This window comes from Pseudorasbora parva, chromosome 8 (assembly GCF_024679245.1).
Source record: "Pseudorasbora parva isolate DD20220531a chromosome 8, ASM2467924v1, whole genome shotgun sequence".
NCBI lineage: Eukaryota > Metazoa > Chordata > Actinopteri > Cypriniformes > Gobionidae > Pseudorasbora > Pseudorasbora parva.
In genome coordinates, this window is record NC_090179.1 from 11344302 (window position 1) to 11368552 (window position 24251).

A 24251-nucleotide genomic window follows, 5' to 3' on the forward strand; every position below is an offset into this window, starting at 1 on the left:
TATATCATATTACCGTTTTTGATCCAAAAAATATTTTCAATGGTAGTGTATATATAGTAATATTTCTTCATAAATATAGTAAATATAGATACAAATTCAGTTTTTGTAATGAATTACAATGAGAGTGTTTTTAATTAGGCATTTAGAAGTTACCTTCTTTTAAAGTCAATGCAATTACTTTAAAATAGACTAACATCGTGTATATTCAATACCCTGATACAAAAACTGTGGCTGCCACACTCCTTTCAGCCTTCTCTTTTGTTTTAAAGCAAGTCAAAATGCAATTACAAGGATACTAGTTACATATACAGAATATGGCCTGAAGAATCTAAAGAAAGTTGATATAAAGCTGAATGAGCTTTATTCATGATTTGCTTTGTTGTTTAATTTAAAGAACACTCAAGAATTCTTAAATTATTCTTTTGTTGTTTCAGAGCAGAGGGCTTCAAATGTGGAAGTGACAGCACCAAGGCCATCTTCAGGTGAGTTTAATCAAACAGGACAAAATGAGCCGTCGCTAGCCATCCATCAAAATGGAGTTTGCAGACCACTGGCCTTACATGTCTGTGCTACGTCTCATTCAAGATGGCATGCGTTGTGATGCTTACAATCCCTGAAACATACCGCTGTGCTGTTGAGAGCTTCTGGCATCTACACAACCCTGACGTTTTTTCTTAGTCTTTGGAGAGGTCATGTGGATTTACACTTAGATGGAAAATCCAATCCTGTTACCGTAATGAACAGGGAAAGACTTTGACCCTCTGAGGAAAGATAGCTAGTGGGATGGATTTCATTTATTACTCTTGTCACTTTCTAGTTTCAGCAGGAGTCACATCTTATTTTGTCTCAGGTAAAAATCTGGATTTTTCTGGCTGTGGTGATGCATAATATTTTCTAGGGATTTCTCACAAAACCTGTGCAGATCATATTTCACCTCAAAATAAAAAATACTAAATATATACATTTTAAAAGACTATTTTACATGAAAATGAATTTTAAATTAACTGTAATCTAAGATTATATATATATATATATATATATATATATATATATATATATATAAAATAGTTGTATTAATTATATTTATGTTTTTTATAATTATCTTCTATATAGAATTGTCACATGATCCTTCATTCAAGATTTTACACATTAAAGTAGAGAGTATTCACTGTATGGTACAGAGAACAACAGTTGTAACCAGTTAACTACCCAGTGGCTTCAGTGTTCCTCCAAGATCTTTTTTCCTGGCAGTCTTTCCCCTTCCACGCTTAAGGATTACATGATGGCCATAGCTGCCTTCCACACACTATTAGTCTATCTGTCTTTGGAAAAGACACCACTTAACTTGTTTCCTTCATGGTACTTTGAGGTTTGGCCATGCAGCTCATGTAAGAGTTCTGACCTGAGATCTGGCCGTGATTCTAGAAGGGTTGTCCTGGGCATGTTTTGAGCCCTTGGACTTCCCTTAAGAGGGTAGGAGACTTGCAGGTCCTGTCAGTTGCCTCCTCCTGCCAAGAATTTGCAACGGAAAGGTGTTATGTGCCTAAGTTTCCAACAAACACAGCACATTCAACCATCTTGCTGGCCTTTCATCTTCCTCCTTTCATGCTAGCGGACCAAGAGAAGCTTAATTTGCTGTGCCCAGTTAGTGCCCTTGAGACTTACATTTACAGACTACTCAGTGGCAGACCAGCTGCTGGTATGTTTCAGTTAACCCAGGTGGGTTCCCCAGCTTCTAAGCAAACAATCAGTAAATTGTTGAGGCTATCTCTTCAGCAACAGTTACAAGGTGTGACCTGCTTTTGCCTCTGGTTGTGAGAGCCCACTCTAGCCTGATTATGGCGGCTTTGAAAGTTTTACTGCCAGGAGTTTTCCTCCAAGAAATGTGTGATGCTACAGGCTGGTCTTACCTAACTGCATTTATCAGGTTTTATAGTCTGGACCTGGACTATACACCACGGTCTCAAGTGCTTTTGTCCTAATTTGTGCCCAGAGAGTTTCACATTAGGACAGGCATTTGGTCAGTATGCCGCAGTGTATGATGAAATTTGTTCCCCATAGGGTTGTCATCAGACACAGGTTATTAGACTATAAAAAACACAATTTATCTTTCCATAAGATAACTTGTAACTGCTAGCCTGACAAGCCAGATCAACATCAAGATGTTTGGTCTGAGATCTCACCATTGACAGGGCTCAATCTGAGGGGCGGGATAAACGTTTGTCTTTCAAACTCCCTCTGCACGCGGGAGAAACCATGATAGCGGTGGCCTCAGAGCGTGCCTCCTCAGTGCAGAGATTGTGGCACCATTATAATGGGCCTTATCTCTTCCTTGAAGCCTTTCAGGGACTGTCCCGCTTACCCTGCCACCTCTGTCTCCATTGGGCCACAGTCTCCAGTGGGATTGTTCACCCAATCTCCACTCAATCTCCACTCAGCATGGCTACCTGTGTGTGGCATCCGCCTTCATGAAGATGCGGAACACCATGACTATGTAAGTCCACTAGCTAGACCAGAACTATACCAGCTCTTAACCTCTTAAATTAGCCTTGACCAACATAGAATGTATGTTAGCTTATGTCAGATTTTTCAGCAGGGTCTGTTCCCTCAAGGAAATTGGGCACTTCTTTATCAATGAATTCTCTCGAACGTTTGCTGGTATCTTGCCTGCATGCTGTTTCAGGGCCCCAAACAAATAAACCTCCTGTTACAAATAGAAATTTGGCAGTGTGGTATTCAGGCTGTACTAAGAACAATAGAAAAAGGTTACAGAAGTTTGACTTTCATCCTCAATTCAATTGTGTGCTCCCCACTATGGTGAAGCAAGAGCAGGTTCCATTATTAAGACAGAAGTTACACTCTCTTTTAGCAAAATGGGCCATAGAACATTTCCCCCTTCCTTTGAATTTCTGTCCAACAATACCAAAGACTGTTGGGTCTTATGGTAGCTGCCATGTTATATTTGGGGCTGCTGTGCAGTTTTTGCTAAAAAGCAGGTTCCACCCATTATGCAACCCCCTGAAGAAGACGGTAACACACAGAGGCCTTCGCCTGTTCCCCACTGGGTGCATGTTGTCATCACAAGACAGTGACTACTATGTCTCCATTACAGGTTGAGTTGCCATTCTGGATGGTCACCCAGCCCAGGGGGTTTGGGAAGACATGTCTTTTTGCACATTAATTGCTTAAAGTTGAAGCGTGTATTACTGGCTCTTAGGGACTTTCTTCCAGACCTGAGAGGCTACCATCTGTTGGTACGGACAGAACGTCACGGGGATCTTACATAAATCAACAGAGCGGATTGCATTTGTGCCCCCCATTTAGGTTGGTGGAGCAGATCCTGCTCTGGACTCAATGCAGACTGCTATTCCCGAGGGCAGTCAACATTTCAGTACTTTCAAATGTGGAAGCAGACATCCTTTTGAGGCAGGGGCTGAAGACCAGAGAATGGAGACTCCATTCCAAAGTAGTGGAGATAATTTGGCAGAGGTTCAACAGAGTGGAAGCCCCAGAAGAGAAGACCCACTGTCCCCTCTGGTTTGCCCCCACACCTCCAGCACCATAAGATCTTGAATGCCATGGTGGAGATGAGGCCTCTGCTTGTGAGATCCATGATATTTCACCCTGGCCCAGGATGTGGAAGCTGTGGTCGGGCCCCTGAGGTGTACCAACTCATAAATTCCAGTCTTTAGGATGGTTCAGACCATCCTAAATGCTAAAGCTCCCTCCCTTAGGAAAGTTTATGCCCTGAAGTGGCATCTCTTTGAGTCAAGGTATGCTCCATTGTACAGAGCCAGGACTGCCCAGTTGGTTCAGTGCTGGAGTTCTTGCAGGAGCGCCTCTCAGCGAGATTATCCCCTTCTACTTTTAAGGTAATTGTTGACGCTATTTCTGCTTTCCACTACCACTTAGATGGAGCCTCTGTGGGGAGGCATGCCTTTATATCTTGTTTCCTTTGTGGTGCCAGATGGCTGAGGCCTATCCGCAGACTGCAAGTTCATTCCGGCGAAGAAGGTTTCATCTTTTGTGTCCAGTCAGGGCTTTGAGGATTTACGTTGACCACTCAGGCTTGTTGGCTATGTTTCTGGTCTGCTTTCGAGGGCAAGGGGGCTCTCTTGGGAGGTGTCCTAATTTATGTGTCTTTATATCTGTGTGACAGACAGTTGCTTCGTCCCCAGGTAACAGGACCTGGAAAGGAGTGTGTTTCTATTGGGACTTTATTTATTGTTTGTTTGTGTTGTGTTGTGCAGTGGCAGGCTGGCCCTTTCCACACAGAGTTATTATGTTGCTATTTAATTGATTTGACCCCAGGCTTGAGTCCTCTGGGTTATTCAGTTCCTTTAGGCCACAACAAGGGTTGGTGCTTGTGCATACTTCATATCCTTATGGGTCAGGCATTTTCCGTGGTATGTCTAATAAAATTACAAAACTTTGAAATTAAACTGAAAACAGAAAAAAATTAAATGTTATTTATTATAAAATGTAAAGATAGTATATCAGTTATTCTAAAATACACAAGTACAAATGACACTTATTTTTAAGTATTTTTCAAATAAAGTTTATCTATAGGGATTAAAATAATTAATGAATAAAGTAATAATTAACAAAAATAGTATTGTAATATAGAAATGCTTTGCGTCATTCAATATATTTATATAAAATTAAAAATATTTTAAGTTTATTGCAAAATATTTAAATATATATATATATATATATATATATATATATATATTATATTATATATATATATATATATATATATATATATATATATATATATATATATATATATATATATATATATATATATATATATATATATATTAAACAAATATATAATTTATTTTAGAGTGTAATGAGACTCCTGCAACGAGTGGACTCTTGCAATAGAGCATTTTTATACCAAATTACATATCCATGGTAACAGCGACTTCACTGATTGGTGGAACTGTCCTTAGAATTATGGCTAGTGTAGTTTTTCAATTATGCAATGGAGAAATCCCACTGGCTTTCAGCTCTTCCAGAAGCTCCAATCAGAATTTCTTGTTTTTTTTATTTTTATTTTATTTTTTATTTTTTACATCATTTACATCATTTACAACTGTTTATATTTCACATTCACATTTTTAATGCAAAATGTGATCTTATTTTGCTCTTTAGATTTGGTTTCATTGCCAAAATTGAGTTCTTCTTCTAGCCTAAAAATTGTACGCTTTGTTACAGATCCATTTTCAATAATGCTAGAGCTTTTGCAGCCTCTATCCTCATGCACAGTCTGACCCTGCAATTTTCTCAGCATTGTTAAAAAAGTAAATGCAGCACGCTCCATATGATGTGAGATGAGAACTGATTCTTACAGATGAATCTTTTTAACACCTCCCTGCATAGACATATACACACGGTTTCCATGGAGACAGTAAGGCCAGAACGCACTGTGGCTTTTTTATGGCTAGATCTGGTACCATCATTGAAAGGGGAGCGAGAGCCACAAGCAGGAACATAATAGTCACTTTATCATTCAGCAACACCTTCACCCTGCAACATTTTCCCCTTGTGCCAGGCATATAACTCAACATCTTGCGCATTTGCCAACAGTTTTCTGTTAGGCTGCCCATTGCCATTAGAAAACAGTGTATTTCACTCAAACTAACTGTTGGACAAAGCATATCTAACTACACTGAAATGTATTTACAGTTGTTAATTTAAGTACCAACTTCAGTACTAAGTTGCTATTAAACTTTTAAAAATGTGACGATACCAGCATTTCTGAGTGCAGTTGAAAAGATTCTTAAACGCCTCTGATTGGCCAATGTGTTAGCGCGCTCAACATATATCTCTGTGCAGATCTCATGAAATGGTGTATGTATGACACGCCAATGCGTATGCCATTTTGGCGTGCTATCAAGACGCATAATCACTTTTTAGCGTGTTTGTCGACGTTGTTTCATTCTATCCCCCTACACTGCCCCTACCCCTAAACCTACCCATCACACACACACACACACACACACACACACACACACACACACACAATGGTTTGTTTCGCTAAGACATAAACACGGGATCACACGGCGTAAACATACACACGGATAGCTCAAAATGCGTACAGATAACACGGCACTCATGATGTCATGTTGCTCTGTGATTGGCTACAATAATCAATGTTTCAAAAGCATGTTGTAAATATTAGCGGATCCCTAATATATCCGCTGATAAACCTCCCTTTCAAATGGTCCCGTGTGTATCTGTGTAAGCACTCGTTGAAGGATGTCAAAGATGTCTATTTACAACATGTTTTTGTAGGGTTGATCATTGTAGCCAATCACAAGACATATTGACAAGACATATGTTGATCATCTGAACGGCCAGTCAGAGGTCTTTAAGAATCTGTTCAACAGCGCCCAAAATTCTAAAAGGAAATGTTGGTATAGTCACATTTTTTTAAATTCGGTACATTCAACAACACTACTACTACCACAGCCAATCAGAAATGCTCTTTGCTTATTAGTATTTTTATGCTTTTGGGATTGGCTGACATGTCTTTGGCGGGCAGGGCTTTGGAGAGAATGTGGTCTAATGCAGTCTGGCAGAAGTTAGCAAAGCTGAAATTGCTTGCAGTACCTTTTAAAGTTCATTGGTACATTTCAGATAGTTGTTGAATAGAACAAAAACTTTGAAAATTGTGTCCAGATATTATCCAGTTATTGGCTACAGTTTATGGCTCTTACATAGGCCGATATATATTCTAAGGCCGTAGACACACTGTGAGCGTGGCGTTTCTGTTGCGTGTCAGCCGCGGGACGTCTGTGTGGCGTTTTCTCTGTCTTTGCACATCAGAAGCGTGTCAGCCGCGGGACGTCTGTGTGGCGTTTTCTCTGTCTTTGCACATCAGAAGCGTGTCTGATGCAGCGCTGCTGCTGCTATTGATGTACAGGGAAGCCCTATACTTCATGTTAAATATAAATATAGCCTACTGATACAGTCGGCCGAAGCCTATTGACCATATCTATGGTATTGACAGCAAAATAGGCTACAGAATATTTTGTTCTGTATTGACAGGTGCAATATTTCAATATGTTTTTTTATTATTAAAATTAGGCCTTTCAAACTTGAAAATGTCATTTAGTAATATGTATTTGTGTCAAAATGACATATAAACATCTTTTCCTTTACTATTTTGCCTGGAAACGTTTCCAACACACTCGCGTGTCGCATTAAAAATAGGCTTCTCTTCTGTTTCTAGCATGAATGCGTTTTCCGCGCGGCTCGGGCCACATGTGTCACGCAGGCAGTGTGCAAGCTCCAACCCATTAACATGGGAGCCGAAATAAAAACGGACACGCCACGCAGCCGAGATGCTCACGGCACGCTTGCAGTGTGTCTCCGGCCTAAGACAGCATTCTGTCTGAAATGGAGCCTCAACTGATTTGAAACATTCTACATTGGACTCAACTAATTCTCATAGATTCTGTCCACCATCTTATTTTTTTATTATTATTGTGATCACACACTCTAATTCGATATGTCTAATTTGTCTAAAGCTAAAACTAAATAAAAAAGCTACTATGCCTTAAAGTGCAGTCTTGGAAGGGGTTTCACTTGGTTTCGGAACAGACTTTGGATATGTTTAGATTCCTGACTTTTCAGTAAATTTGATATCAGATCACTTGCCTGAGGTATCTTCTATACGGCAAGAGAGAATCAGTTCCAGAGCAATGAGAATCAGTCTTCAGTCACAATTGTGTGATTTCTCTCTCTTTCAGTCCGGATGGCAGTTTCCTGGCAGCTGGCTCTGCAGACGGTGCCGTGTACATATGGAATGTGAACACAGGAAAGCTAGAAAAACGGCTTCCAGACATGCACAGGTAACTCAGAGATGGGCCACCACGGTCAACTAATCAATTATACTTTTTATCAAAAAAAGTATTGTTGACAAACTTTGATCAAAAGTTCTGTTGTTACCAACATAGTTCAATGAGTCAGAAACCAGTTTTCCCAAACCTTAGTCCCAGCGAACATTCGCAAACAGCATTACAATGTTGTGTGGTTGGCTCTCGGCCTGTGGTTAGAAACATAGTTTCCTGTTAGTATGACATCTAGACTTAGGTCATGCTCTTGAGTAAAATAATTAAATTAACATGCAGTACAATCTATATATGTCATTCCATATTCATGACAATGCATGGACGAGAAGCCTGAAAGTGTGCTGTGGTATCTGACACCAAAATGTTAGCAGCAGATCCTTTAAGTCCTGTAAGTTGTGAGGTGGGGCCTCCATGGATCGGACTTGTTTGTTCAGCACATCCCACAGATGCTCGATTGAATTGAGAGTCAGCCTTCAGTCCCCATGTGCATCAATGAGCCTTGGCCACCCATGACCCGGTTCACACTGTTCCTTTCTTGGACCACTTTTGACAGATACTGACCACTGCAGACCGGGAACACCCCACAAGAGCTGCAGTTTTGGAGATGCTCTGACCCAGTCATCTAGCCATCACAATTTGGCCCTTGTCAAACTCGCTCAAATCCTTACACTTGCCAATTTTTCCTGCTTCTAACACATAAACTTTGAAGACAATGTTCACTTGCTGCCTAATATATCCCACCCACTAACAGGTGCCGTGATGAAGAGACAATCTGTGTTATTTACTTTACCTGTCAGTGGTCATAATATTAAGCCTAAACATATATATATATATATATGTATACGTATAAACTCCTGGGATATTGATCTGATCTGTTAAGTAGCAGAGGGGGTTGTTAATCAGTTACAGCTACTTTGGTAGTAATGAAATTAACAACAGGTTACCTAGATGGGCAACAATGAGAAGACCCCCAAAACAGGAATGGTTTTACAGGTGGAGGCTACTGACATTTTCTTTCCCTATCATCTTTTCTGAATATTTTTCACCAGTTTTGCATTTGGCTAGGGTCAGTGTCACTACTGGTAGCAAGAAGCAATACCTGGACCCTACAGAGGTTGCACAGGCAGTCCAACTCCTCCAGGATGGCACATCAATACGTGCCATTGCCAGGAGATATGCTGTGTCTCCCAGCACAGTCTCAAGAGTATGGAGGAGATTCCAGAAGACATGCAGTTATTCTAGGAGAGCTGGACAGGGCTTTAGAAGGTCCTTGACCCATCCGCAGGGCTGGTGTCTGCTCCTTTGTGTGTGGAGGAACAGGATGAGTACTGCCAGAGCCCTATAAAATGACCTCCAGCAGGCCACTGGTGTGAATGTCTCTGACCAAACAATCAGAAACAGACTTCATGAAGGTGGTCTGATGGCCCGACATAATCTAATGGGCCCTGTGCTCACTACCCGGCACCGTGGAGCTTGATTGGCATTTGCCATTGAAGACCAGAATTGGTATGTTCGCCACTGGTGCCCTGTGCTTTTTACAGATGAGAGCAGGTTCAGCCTGAACATGTGACAAACGTGAAAGGGTCTGAAGAAGCCGTGGAGTTATGCTGCCTATAACATCGCTCCGCATGACTGGTTTGGTGTTGGGTCAGTGATGGTCTGGGGAGGAATATCCATGGGGGGACGCGCAGACCTCTACAGGCTAGACAATGGCACCCTGACAGCCATTAGGTATCAGGATGAAATCCTTGGACCCATTGTCAGACCCTACACTGGTGGATAACAATGCCCGCCTCATGTGGGGAGAGTATGTAAGCAGTTCCTGTAGGATGAAGGAATGGATACAATTGAATGGCCACCATGCTCACCTGACCTAAATCAAATAGAGCACCTCTGGGGCATTATGTTTCGGTTAATCCACCATCGCCAGGTTGCACCTCAAACTGTCCAGGAGCTCAGTGATATACCAGGAGGAAATACCCCAGGACACCATCCGTTGTCTCATTAGGAGCGTGCCCCGACGTTGTCAGGCATGCATACAAGCATGTGGGGGCCATACAAACTACTGAGTACCATTTTGAGTTGCTGCAATGACATTTCAGCAAAATGGACAAGCATAAAGCATACTTTTTCTTTGAAATTAGTCCTCTGTAGGTTGAACATTTTCATTTCCATTAAACGATGTGGCGTCCTTGTGCTCCTAACACATTACCCAGTCTATATTAGTATAGAATTTCAGCATGATATTTTTCCCCATTGAGATCTGATGTGTTTTTAAAGTGTTCCTTTAATTTAGCAGTGTGTGTGTGTGTGTATATGTATATATATGTATATAATAGATTTTATTTATCATGCACTTTTCATTCCGAAGAATCTCAAAGTGCAACAAAGGGGAGAAAAAATAACAAAAAAATGAATAACAAGTAAAAATATAGAATACTACAAACAATCAACCAACACAGAAAACAGAACAGAAACAGAGCTGATGGTGAACAGAAACAGAGTGATTGTAAATAGAAACAAAGCTGATGGTGTACAGAAACAGAGCTGATGGTGAACAGAAACAGAGCTGATGGTGAACAGAAACAGAGCTGATGGTGAATAGAAACAAAGCTGATGGTGTACAGAAACAGAGCTGATGGTGAACAGAAACAGAGCTGATGGTGAACAGAAACAGAGCTGATGGTGAACAGAAACAGAGCTGATGGTGAACAGAAACAGAGCTGATGGTGAACAGAAAACAGAGCTGATGGTGTGGTGAACAGAAAACAGAGCTAATGGTGAACAGAAACAGAGCTGATGGTGAACAGAAACAGAGCCGATGGTGAACAGAAACAGAGCTGATGGTGTGGTGAACAGAAAACAGCTAATGGTGAACAGAAACAGAGCTGATGGTGAACAGAAACAGAGCTGACGGTGAACAGAAAACAGAGCTGATGGTGAATAGAAACAGAGCTGATGGTGAACAGAAACAGAGCTGATGGTGAACAGAAACAGAGCTGATGGTGGACAGAAACAGAGCTGATGGTGAACAGAAACAGAGCTGATGGTGAACAGAAACAGAGCTGATGGTGAACAGAAACAGAGCTGATGGTGGACAGAAACAGAGCTGATGGTGAACAGAAACAGAGCTGATGGTGAACAGAAACAGAGCTGATGGTGAACAGAAACAGAGCTGATGGTGAACAAACAAAGCTGATGGTGAACAGAAAACAGAGCTGATGGTGTGGTGAACAGAAAACAGAGCTGATGGTGAACAGAAACAGAGCTAATGGTGAACAGAAACAGAGCTGATGGTGAACAGAAAACAGCTGATGGTGTGGTGAACAGAAAACAGAGCTGATGGTGTGGTGAACAGAAAACAGAGCTGATGGTGAACAGAAACAGAGCTGATGGTGAACAGAAAACAGAGCCAGAACTGATGGTAAACAGAAACAGAGCTGATGGTGAACAGAAACAGAGCTGATGGTGATCAAAAACAGAGCTGAGGGGGTGAACAGAAACAGAGCTGATGGTGAACAGAAAACAGAGCTGATGGTGTGGTGAACAGAAAACAGAGCTGATGGTGATCAGAAACAGAGCTGATGGTGATCAGAAACAGAGCTGATGGTGAACAGAAACAGAGCTGATGGTGAACAGAAAACAGCTGATGGTGTGGTGAACAGAAAACAGAGCTGATGGTGTGGTGAACAGAAAACAGAGCTGATGGTGAACAGAAACAGAGCTGATGGTGTGGTGAACAGAAACAGAGCTGATGGTGAACAGAAACAGAGCTGATGGTGAACAGAAACAGAGCTGATGGTGAACAGAAATAGAGCTGATGGTGAACAGAAACAGAGCTGATGGTGAACAGAAACAGAGCTGATGGTGTGGTGAACAGAAACAGAGCTGATGGTGAACAGAAACAGAACTGATGGTGAACAGAAACAGAGCTGATGGTGAACAGAAACAGAGCTGATGGTGATCAGAAACAGAGCTGAGGGTGAACAGAAACAGAGCTGATGGTGAACAGAAACAGAGCTGATGGTGAACAGAAACAGCTGATGGTGAACAGAAACAGAGCTGATGGTGAACAGAAAACAGAGCTGATGGTGTGGTGAACAGAAAACAGAGCTGATGGTGTGGTGAACAGAAAACAGCTGATGGTGAACAGAAAACAGCTGATGGTGAACAGAAAACAGCTGATGGTGAACAGAAACAGAGCTGATGGTGAACAGAATCAGAGCTGATGTTGAACAGAAAACAGAGCTGATGGTGTGGTGAACAGAAAACAGCTGATGGTGAACAGAAACAGAGCTGATGGTGAACAGAAAACAGAGCTGATGGTGAACAGAAACAGAGCTGATGGTGAACAGAAACAGAGCTGATGGTGAACAGAATCAGAGCTGATGTTGAACAGAAAACAGAGCTGATGGTGTGGTGAACAGAAACAGAGCTGATGGTGAACAGAAACAGAGCTGATGGTGTGGTGAACAGAAACAGAACTGATGGGGAACAGAAAACAGAACTGATGGGGAACAGAAAACAGAGCTGATGGTGTGGTGAACAGAAACAGAGCTGATGGTGAACAGAAACAGAGCTGATGGTGAACAGAAACAGAGCTGATGGTGAACAGAAAACAGCTGATGGTGGAAGTCTCTGTTAGCTCCGCAGCACACTGTGGTCCACTCCATGTTTTAAATTTCTCCCAGCGGCAGTGTCCCGATGACATCGCCGAGGCACGACAGCTGAAGACCAGATGATGGGTCTTCATGACGATTCAAACGATGGGGATCGCCGCAGCACCATGCAGGAGGCAGAACATTTTTCCGGGCACTTCTGTGGACACACCGGGGTCGGTGCAGAAGTCCAAGCCGCTCCACGGCCGCAATGCAAGACGGAACAGCGGCGCAGCCGAGAAGCGGAAAATCCCAACATCATGCTGGACGCCGATGACGATGGCCCGGATGACGCTAGCCCGGTGCAAACTTCAGCCACCATGCAGCTTAAGCCCAAGGGAGACCAACAGTGAGCAGCCGCGGCGAGAAACATCAGATGTCCTCCAAACCAGAACCAACCACAGCAATTCAAACATAAACATTAGAGAAGCGGTGGAAAACGGCGAAACGACGAACAACGTCCTCTCAGTGGCTGCCAGCAATCAGCAATAGTCCCAATTGTAGCTCTGACTGTTAGACTAGTCACAAACATAAGGAAATAAAATAAAATCTAAATCTAATAGTACATTAACATGATTTGTGGGTGGAGAAGCGGCGAACAGACAACCCCAGCGTCCTCTCCCCCACATTGCCTAGCAACCTCTCTTATTTATAATATATATATTGTTGAATGTCAAATAACAGTTATTTCAGTAGGAATCTATGCACTGAGGGCAAAAAAGTTAGCAATGCAGATTTTGCTGATGTTCAAGTTAGTCATGTGAATTCACTGTTCTGACAAATAGAAAGCTGCTTCAGAGTTGTGCTTTATACCATTGGTTTTTAAACCTGTTCTGGAGGCACCCGAGCCCTGCACATTTTGTATGTCTCCCTTAACAGCCAATTTAGTTCTCTACTGATAAGTTATTCTCTACTAATGAGCTGATGAATTGAATCAGGTGTGATAAATGAAGGACACACACAAGGCTGGAGTGCCACCAGGACAGGTTTGGAAACCGCTGCTTTAATCATAGCTCATACTAATGAGAATGGACGGGTTTTATTTTTTGCAAGTTACACCATAGCACAAGATTATTTTGTCTTCTTTATTTTTGTAAATCACTCTCAAATAAACCGTCATTGTCTAAATTTGTACTTTTGGCTAAATGATCCCTAAAGTGTGACAGGCTTGAAAGAAAGATTTTTCAGCAAATGTTAACTTAAATTTCTGTCTGTTTCTCACACATAGCTATATCTTGGAATTTAGTATGGCTTTAGAAAAATTAGAATACAGCATTTAGTTGTAAAGACCACTTTTATTGTGTTTTTTTTGTCAATAATTCATTTTTGATGGGATGTGGTGGATTATCTCTTTAATTGTGACTTAACATGGAATTTTAAGATCTAGTTCTTTTTGCAGTGCTCCAATAAGCGCTGTGGCCTGGTCGTTGTCGGGCGAATACGTAGTGAGCGTGGACAAGAGCCGTCGAGCTGTGCTCTGGAGTGATATCTGAGACCAGACACGGGCTCCATTTTTCCATCTTATCAACTGAAATCACTCCTGGAAATGCACTCAGGGATGTCATCAACACAACCTTGTTGGGAAAAGCTCACACTCTGCACTCCGTCAGTAGCTCGACCCCTTAGTGTTGTGACAGTCTTTGTTGCTATGAAGCCGTGTCATTCAAAAGCGCAAACATATGTGCTAATGTTACAGGGGAATGGCGACTGTCGAGCAGAGATGTCTGGGTTTTGTTTTGAAACCTTGTTACAAATGAATTAATGACGCAGGACGCGGCGAAGCATTTTTAGGCCTTCCTGTTGCTTGACTCCTTACTATAGTTGCCAGCCACTTTAAAATCTTGGATCTTTTGACATACAGCAGATATTTCTGCCTCTGGGATTTGATATCTAAAGGAAACATGAACAAAATGGAACCAACCAGTTTTAAGAACATGGCAGCACATTTCTGAATACGTGGAAACTCGACCCAGGGTATTCACATAGCACTCCTATTTTTAGAGACCAAAACACAGAACAGACACATAATTTTGAATGTCTGGTTAGAGCCCATTGTACAGTATATTGTTGCTCAATGACATTGATTCTTGAACACAATGCAGGAAGATGCATATATATATATATATGCATCATTTATATAATCATCTAATATGATGATTCATTTTTAAAGATTGAAACAGTTCTGCTGCTTAATATTTTTTCATAACTTGTGATACTTTTTTTATAATACTTTGATGAATAAAAAGAAGAAAAAAAAGAAGCAAATGTTTTAATAATAGAAATCTTTTGTAACAACAATATACACTACTGGTCAGTAATTTGGGGTCAGCCATTTGTTTTTTTTGTTTTTTTTTTAAATAAATAAATTTTATTCAACAAGGATGTGTTAAATTGATAAAAGATAGTAAAGGAGATTTATATTATTTTTTATTTTGAATAAATGCAGTTCTTTTGAACCTTTTATTCATCATATATATTAGGCAGCAGAACTGTTTCCAACACTCATAATAAATCCTCATATGAGAATGATTTCTGAAGGATCATGTGACACTAAAGACTGGAGTAACGATCCGGAAAATTCAGCTTTGCATCACAGAAATAAATGATAATTTAAAGTATAATAAATTGAAAACCAAATATTTTAAATTGTAATAATATATCACAATGTTAAAAAAAAGATTCTGTATTTTTGATCAAATAAATGCAGTCTTAATGAGCAGAAGAAACTTCTTTCAAAAACATTACAAATAGTAATGTGTCCAAACTTTTGGCCTATATTATATATTTATTTATTCATGTTTTTCATTAATAATAATAATAAATGTTTCTTGAGCAACAAATCATCATACTAGAATGATTTCTGAGGGATCATGTGAAACTGAAGACCTGACAAATACTTTTTAAATATATTAAAATAGAAAATGTTTCATTTAAATTTTAATAATATATCACAATATTACTGTTTTTGATCAAATAAATGTAACCGGTCTTACACACCCCAAACTTTTGACCTGTAATGTATATATTCTTTGACCACAATGCAAATCTGAATCATGATGATGTATTTAATCATCTTATTAGATCATCTACTAAAGAATCTACAAAAAAAAAAAAGTGTCATTATCATTATCATAATGATTATCACATGCAGAATAACATGATCTTCGGGTTTGCCCAAACAAAGTTCATGCAGCTTGAGTGTTGCTGTCATTGATGGTAAATGGACTGCATTCATATAGCGCATTTAACAGACCTCTGGCCATCCAAAGTCCTTTACGTATCGCCTCACATTCACCCATTCATACACCGACGGCCACCGATTAAAGCAAAAAGGAGACACACCAAATATCATATTTTCTGTTTTTACACTCAAAATCTTGTGCTGCTAATAGAATTTGTTATGAAATTGAAATTAGAAAAATGCTAAATAGGAACATTTTCTCTTGAACATTTGACCACACTGTATGTTGTTAATCACTGCCTCAGGGAAGTGCTCAGTTATACAGGACTGACTCCGGTAATTTATTATAAAAAGGGACTCGTGTTTTAAAAATGAATGAGGAAGCCTTGCTCTCCGCCGCACTCTTTAGTGCTGCCATAGAGACCCAGTATGCTCACTGCTAAACTGTGCTCAGATTAGCATTTAAAAGGGCCTTCTGTCTGATGAGAATCACACCGCACCGCACCGCTCTGACTGACTTTGAAGACCCAAATTACTGCCATCAGAGATCACACAAGTCCAGCGTAATGCACAGACCGGCATGTGATTCAATCTGCTGCGTTCATTTGTGTCTTAAATATAGAGAATGATGAGGAAAGTCTAATGGCCATCTTACTCGTCTCAGCTGTTGGACCAGAGAGTTTAATGAAAAGTCTCAAATATTTATTAACCTAAAACTGGCATATGTGCAAGTTGCTACGACTTAGTATGTGCAACATCCTTGTATTGTAAAATTAGAATATGTACCGGTCATATTTCATCCCCAAATCAAAAGAAAACAAGAAGTTATATGTTCACAATTCATTTTTAAAGGAGACATATTATGCCCCTTTTTACAAGATGTAATATAAATATTTGGTGTCCCTAGAATGTCAAGTTTAAGCTCAAAATGCCCCCCATCATTTATTATAGCATGCTCTAAAGGCCTAGCCTGACAAGCCAGAGCCACATCAAGATGTTTGGTCTGGAAACTCTCCATTGACAGCTCAATCCGAGGGGCGGGATAAACGGTTGTCTTTCAAACTCCCTCTGCACGCGATAGGATAGCGCTACCACCAGCCGGAGCAACGACGGTGAAACGTTGACAGATTAAACATTTGCCGTATCCGGTCGGCAAAACTCCGAACACATCTTCCCTTTAAGAATGACTTCAGTGCCGCTCTTTGTTCTTTTCTCAGAGAAAAGCTTAACTCAAAGTCTTCCAGAGTCGCGGCCAAAGCTCATTTCGAAAGACCGCCGCCGTTCGCCAGTTTCTGTGTTTACTAGAAGCACGCAAACAACTCGGCCGTTGTCAATATGTAAAGCCCCGCCCATCGACTCTATACACGATGTGATTGGTCCGTCAAGAGCATTTACAGCTCAGAAGTGTATTGAGAGTTGCTTGACGACACTCGCGGACAGATTAGATTTGCTGCCGCTAGGGTGCGTCTAGATTTCTAGGCTACTAAATGCCCTTATTTGGGTGTTATTCACACAGTTTTTGTGTGTCCCTTTAAATGCAAATGAGCTGCTGCTCCCTGCCCCCCTTCCAGAAGAGGGCAGATCCCAGCTTCAGTTGGTTCAACTCATGGACTAGCATGTACCCAATTATACAATGCATAATAAATGTGTGTGTTATGAATTATGCAGATGGTGAGCGTTTTCAGCATAAAGTAAATAGCTGCAAATCATTCTAGAAAGCTCATTTAGAAAGGACATTTGCAAACATTCACAAAATATGACGTGCCATCCTTACTTGCTCTTAACTTACTAGTTAGAACTCGAAGTGTTGATATTGTTGGTCAAGAAGTCATGCGTAAAATGATTGGCTCAAATATATAACATTTTACCGTCATTCTTCTCTACATTTCATTCAAAAATAAAATTCAACCAGATGCCGGGAGTCTTTGGAGATTCGTATGCTCGTTGGTACATCTAACATCTTAACATTAGTAATGTTTTTTGGCGCAGATATTGTAAATATGTAGCTAGCTGATACAGCGAGGAAATAGAAATGGCGGCCTCTGTGTCTCTCACTCAGGGGTGTGTCTATGCTAAACGGGCAGATCATCAACAGTCATGGGCAGGGTTTCCCTTCTCTTATGTAGAGTAGGGGAAATCTAGAACAGCCTGTTATGATAATTATTAATAGGGATTATACAAAATGCATTGGGTTGATTTTTACCATTATAGGCTGGTTGTTTACACACACCGTGGACACACATCTGTGAATTTTGCATAATAGGTCCCCTTTAAAATAACATCAGCATAAATAAAAGGCAGTACAACCAATTCTACCAAAATAAAACTTATAGTTGTAAATTCTTTTATGTTCAGATACTGTATATGTATTATAGGCATGGAAATGAGATTTTTCACCATGCAGTAATGAAAATTGAAGAGGAAATGCACTTAAGTGTCATTAAAATAATGTTGCCATGCGATGCAATTAAAAAAGATTATTTGATGTATATATTTTTTGCATGACCTTTTTAAAAAACATTTAAGTACTCAACAAAACATGATGAAGCCACTTCATGAATTTAAGTATCAGAGAAACATCTGTTGATAAGAAAACATCTTATTTCGGTTGACTAAATGCGAATAACTGTTGTACATTCAAATGACTTAGAGCAGCAAAAATCTTACAAAATCAGGGATTTTTGTGTTCGTTTTCCCTGAAAAGAGCTATTGTATTGTTTGGGGAAAAAAACACTTAAAATGACTATTATTATGTTGTTACTGCGGTAACCTTAAAGAACCCTGCCTTTCCAAATACGGCTTGTTCTCAAAGGTGTGCATATATTAGTTAACAACACACTCATTTTTGTAAAAAAATAAATAAAAAATAAAACATTTATATTAATGTTAAACACTTGAATTTTTTATTTATTTTTTTAATTGTTGTTTTGTGACCAAAAGAAATATTGTATTATACCAAGCAAAACTTCAGAATAAGGACCAAAAGAATGTTTATGATAAAACCAGTTGTTTAAAGTAAAGAACAAGAGCAAATAAGTTCCTGCTTGTCTTTGTTCTATTGGGCACTTTATATTAGGTTAAATATATATATATATATATATATAGGTTAAAAACTGGTCCTGAAACATCAACATTCATGTCATGATATAGTTTAAACCTCTTCAAATGTTCTCTACATTAAATGAACATCAAAATGAAGTAGTAAAATGCTGCGTAACTGTGTTGTAAGCACTGTAACAGGGTTGCAGATTTATCACTTTGTAGTGTTTCATGATTGTTTGTAGTTGGTGATAAGCTTGTGTTTGCCATAAGTTAAATGAAATATTTGTTTGATTTTTTTCTCTTACAGTAACTTGAAATGTAAATGTTTGGGACATGATTTTAGCATTTATTTCAAACATTAATGAATTTAAAAATGTTTTGTCATAACACTAATTAACTGCCTGAGTTAAATATGAATAGTATGTCATTGCTGTGCAATATCTGATGCATTTTTTGAAAAATCTCAATATATTTAGGCTTTTAAGCATCTTTATTGGTGTTCTTTTTTTAGAAATCCGGTGCCTGTACGAAACGAATGTAATCTATTTTATACATGAGCTGATTGTAATCCGGTCACAACTCTTTCAGAAAACAAAAACTAAATCATCAGGGATGATTTTTCAATTAATAAAACCATCTTAAACCCACTTGATGGCTGATTACTTCATCCTGTCCGATATTGATTTATTGCTTAGGGAGTTCAGAACTGAAATGTGACACCACTTTAAATGATGTCAATGTCAAAATGTAACAAAAAAAAAATTCATCCGTCGCCTGAGCACTGATGGCGAGCTGAGAATATCTGTTCAGCGTTGGAGAATATCATCACCCACTCACCTCACCTCCCGCACATACCCTCACACATCCACACAGAGAGAGAGAGAGAGAGAGAGAGAGAGAGAGAGAGAGAGAGAACGGAAGGAAGGAAGGGAGGGAGGGTGAGAGCTCTGGTAGACGCGAAGGCAGTGTGGATATCATACGAAAGCTTCTAAAGCGTTAGGATTTTCCAAACAGCATTTATCTTTCATACATCCCCACCTGAAGGACTCTTAACCCAGAGAAGGCAGCGAAGAATCAGCGGCTTTTGCTTGTTTTATTTGGAAACGCGAGGTTTGTCTGTTGGCAAAAGGCAGTGGAGATGCTCCTGTAATTGGATTCATCTGGAAAGCTCTCAAACCGCGAGGAGAGCTGCTTAAGTGACAGCGGTTCTATAACGCAACATAGTAAAATCTCTTTCTTTCAGTTTTTTCCTCCATCCTCCTGATTTCCATCGTCTCTGTCTCCCTCTCTTTTTTGGGCAACCCCTCTCATCTTTTTCCTCACCAGCAGAAGAGTTTCTGTGGAACGTGTCGCACGAGGATCCTCGCGATGGTTGATAAAGGCACAAGGTAAGCCGTGTGTTTTAGATGGATTAGCTGCTACTGGAGGACGTTGTACAATTTTTTGCTTAATGTTTTTATTTATTTTTATTCTATGTTAGATCTAATTGACCATTTAACATCACAGTGGCTCAACACAGTCAGTATCCTGGTGCAAAATAAAACACCATCATGGTAACACACAACACTAAATCAATGCAACATAACATAAATATAACATAAAGCTTGAATGTGCATAACTGTACAAAAAAACTAAGAAACATTTCATAAAATGAAAAAACATCGATTGTTAGCCGTCACACAGGGAAATAGGGGGACATTCAGGGAGATTGGGACACTTTTTGCGATTGAGATGACTTGGAAAAAGTGTCCCAATCAACCTGAATTAACCATATGACAGTTTACAGCTTTTCAATGTAAATTATAAGATTATTTGTACTTTTTTCTTGCAGGATGGTGCATTTAACTGTGTTTTACCTGAAGAATTACATGCAGTGTAAGGCTAGATATATTATAGTTTTTCCCCATGTATAGGGAAACTTATTGTTCACAAATGTTCAGGTTTTTACAGTTGAAATTACAAAAAATACAGTGTTTTATTAGTTCAGTTAAAAACAGTGAAACTGAACAGGTAGAGGGAGAAAATGGGATTGAGACACTGTTGAGCACATGCACTGGACTATTTGCTATGCTAACCGAACAATTCGTTTAAATGGTCAGTTGGATTTCTTTTTTATCCCATTCTGGAACAGACCTGCATCCCTTCAGAAACCACTGCATAAATGTAACCCATTTGCTTCAGTTCTCTATGAAGGTTTTAGAGGTTGGTGGAGGTGTCAAACTGTTTTGGCATAGCGGCATTTCCATTGATATTTGACATTTCACACAAGGACACAGTTGACCAGGACATACCCACTGTTTCTAAACTCTCAGCAGGATTGGGAACCAGATCAGAGTTCAAAGCTTTATGATATAACTCAACAGTTCACTCCTCAAAAGTCAAAACCATCTACACGCTTAAAAATAACGGATCATTATCGGTGTCCGTGGTTACTTGAAGGACGTTTAACATCTATGGAACCTTTCCATTGCACGAAAGATTCTTTATGGTGTAAAAAGGTTCTTCATATTATCGAAATGTTCTTCTCAGTGAGAAAAATGGTTCTGTTTACTGAGGTTAACAGACTCCATATTGACTGTCAGCATCAAGTCTGTATACTTTACGGCTTCATTTGGTCATTTATCATTCACTTAAAGGAATAGTTAATTTGGAAATTAAATTTCTGATATGAATTACTCATTTTATTTCTAACCCTTGGCTTTCTTTAAATTTGTGACATTACAACATTGCATTTGTAATAGCCTAGTTATTACTACAAAAATATATACTCACTATAAACAGTGTTTTTCAGTATAGCACTGATTATGAAATGACAGAACAAAAATATAGTCTAAACATTAATCTATGATTGTGAAAAACAGTATGATAGGTTCCAATGCAGAGTGTAACAAAAGCACTTCTGTTTATTCTGGTAGCAGGATGATTCGAGATTTAATCTCGTTCCATAATGAAACTTTCATTCACTCCGCTATGCTCTCATCTAACTGACACCCAATTGCAAGTACCAAATCATTCACAATCACCCAAATATAAAGCAAAATACAGTCTTTTTAAACAAAAGCACAGGCCTTTATATTCAGTTTATGCTAAAACGTGGAGAGAGTTTTACCGCTCTGACCGTCATAATCGAAGGTTACATGCTGTTTGAATGTTGAATGGAGAATGACGTGACAATCAAGGCAATTTGTACCTTTTGACAAATTGGTATAGTATCAAATTTGGAGCGGTTCTGTTTGATTGATACCTGATTGGACCAATACAACACTGTTGAGTGTCAGATCAAGAAATATACGATGATGACACACCCTAAGTGAACCTGCGCCATGCGCTCAGATCGTTAAAATAGGGCACACATAATTATTATAAAGACCACACATACTTAACCATTATATATTTTTTAGACATAAGCTAAAGTGTTACTAAGTGTAGTCAATATAATTCTTGTTTGACTTAATTGCATCATAATAAAAGCTAAATTAGTCAGTAGGCTATTGTGCTTTTTCGAATATTGCCTTTAGCTGTTTGCAGACTGTATATGAAATGTCTACAAAGCTTCTAGAGATCTAATTGCACGACCAATAAAGTTAATGTCTCCTGAAAAAAACAACAGATTCTGAACTGCTGAAACGAGTCGTCAGCAATTCAGTCTCACTTCCTCTTACATACATACGTAACAATGTTACAAATGTGCATAATTCCTGATCTTTATAAGCGAGCAATGTCTACTATGATTTTTTAATTGGTTCTTTAATTGGTTCGTTTGGTTCGTGTAATCAAAATGTTGGACGCTGCTTTCAGCACAGCAAATCCACTCGTGTTGAAAATGATATTGTATAACCAAGGTTATCTTTTTTTCTTTTTCTTTTAGTTTTTTTTTTATATTGAGTATGTTATTTATTTTTAGACAAGTTTAGGTTTAAACTGGAAACCATGATTTTTCAATTAAAAAATGCACTGTGAATAAGTTTTTTTCACAGTGTGTATACTAATACTGTCACGTTCTAGTCTGATGATAATGAAGATAGGCACAAAGGAAAAAATGTAGTGTAAATGAATTGAAAAATAAATTAAAATGAATGAAACATAAACTAAAAACTCACCAGCATTTTCCTGCCCTGCTTTTTTTTAAATTACATGCCACTGTGAACTTCCTTTCAGAGATGGTTGCAACAATCATATTATTATCAATCAAGTTAACATTCGCTAACATTTCACAATTCTGAAGTTGGGATTACCAAAATCTTTTCATGATATGAGATTTAATATTTTTTAAATGTAATTTTATAATTACAATAAAGATATTTTATTTTGTCTTTGTTATTAAAAATAAGTTAGATAAATGCAAATTACAAACAATATAACATACTATAAGAAAGAGACAAATTACACAATATCCTCCATATCCATATCCTCAAACTAAAAAGCATCACAGTGGGGCTCAGGCTCTGGGGCGATGGTTGGTTCTGTCTGTCCTCAATTTAGGCTCTAGCTCGTTCATTGTGGCAGGTGTAAGCACCCCGTCTGGTGCAATATCATCCAACTGCAGCCAAGTATGGGCGTAATCGTGCTGGTGGGGGTTTCCGTTTTTGCAGAACGCCTCCTTCTTTTTCACCTCTTCTGCTGAACTGCTAGCTGTCAACATCCAGATTAACATGTTCAACATTCGCCGCTAGTTAGTTTTTCTCAAACAGAAGCTTCAAAATAAGATCTAGCATCTTGCAACATGACATCATGACTTTACGTAAACATACATGTAATTTTCTAAAGCCAAGTGGCGTGTTATCTGTATGCATTTTGAGCTATTCGTGTGTATGTCTACGCTGAAACAAATGTGTGTGTGTGTGTGATTCCGCGTGTATGTCTACGCCGAAATGAACCATAATGTGTGTGTGTGTCCACAATGTAAATGGATTCATAAACATATGAAATTATGTTTTTTTCCAATTTTATTTAAAAACACAGAATGTTTCTTGTGATGGGTAGGTTTGGAGATCAGGGTTGGGTGTAGGCAATCGTTATTGTGATAGACATGGCCAAATTAAATGTTTAGAATCAGTTGCAGGGCTTTTCTGCTGAACTGGTTTGGGGGGAAAAATCACGCATATGACATCATACCCATGTGCCTTGAGAAACTCATCGCGATTGGTCAATGAGACGCTACCAGGAATGCCTTATAGGCGTTCTTGTTTCATGAAGGGAATGCCCAAGCCGCAACTGGACCCTTCTCGTCTGCTGTGGGCTCTGGCTTAAAGTCTGTGCATGGGAGGGATGGCTGGCTGGCTGGGCTCTGGATTGAGTGATGAGACAGTGAATGTTGGGTGGGGCTGAATGCTAAAGATGTTCTCCTCCTTCGCCTTACCGACAGTTAAGGGGGATACGTCCACCCATAGAGCGAAATTGATGTATTTCTCTAAACTCCAGCAGATATTTCCCTTGTCATCACATGTTGCTTGGTCACACTTCTCCATGTAGTCCTTGATACTTCTGCCACCCTGGAAAATAAAA

At 39.3% G+C, this 24251-nt stretch overlaps 2 protein-coding genes across 3 annotated transcripts in view; both read left to right on the plus strand.

Annotated features, from left to right (window-relative positions):
• The window catches only part of LOC137084136 (protein Atg16l2-like), a 54296-nt gene extending 34903 nt beyond the window's left edge, over positions 1-19393 (plus strand). The window contains exons 16-18 of one of the 2 annotated variants that reach the window (XR_010906706.1): positions 440-482; positions 7764-7865; positions 13923-13955. Coding sequence is in view for 1 of the 2 variants with exons in the window: in XM_067450106.1 (XP_067306207.1) it covers positions 435-482; positions 7764-7865; positions 13923-14016 (244 nt within the window). In the remaining variant the exon portion in view is untranslated. Of the gene's footprint in view, positions 1-434; positions 483-7763; positions 7866-13922 lie in introns of both variants that reach the window. The other variant, XM_067450106.1, reaches the window with a different exon arrangement.
• Positions 19394-19666: 273 nt separating this feature from the next.
• arrb1 (arrestin, beta 1) overlaps positions 19667-24251 on the plus strand; it is an 83509-nt gene continuing 78924 nt past the window's right edge. Inside the window, exon 1 of the mRNA XM_067450122.1 lies at positions 19667-20134. Within this exon, the coding sequence (XP_067306223.1) occupies positions 20115-20134 (20 nt within the window). The 5' untranslated portion in view covers positions 19667-20114. The remainder of the gene's footprint in view (positions 20135-24251) is intronic.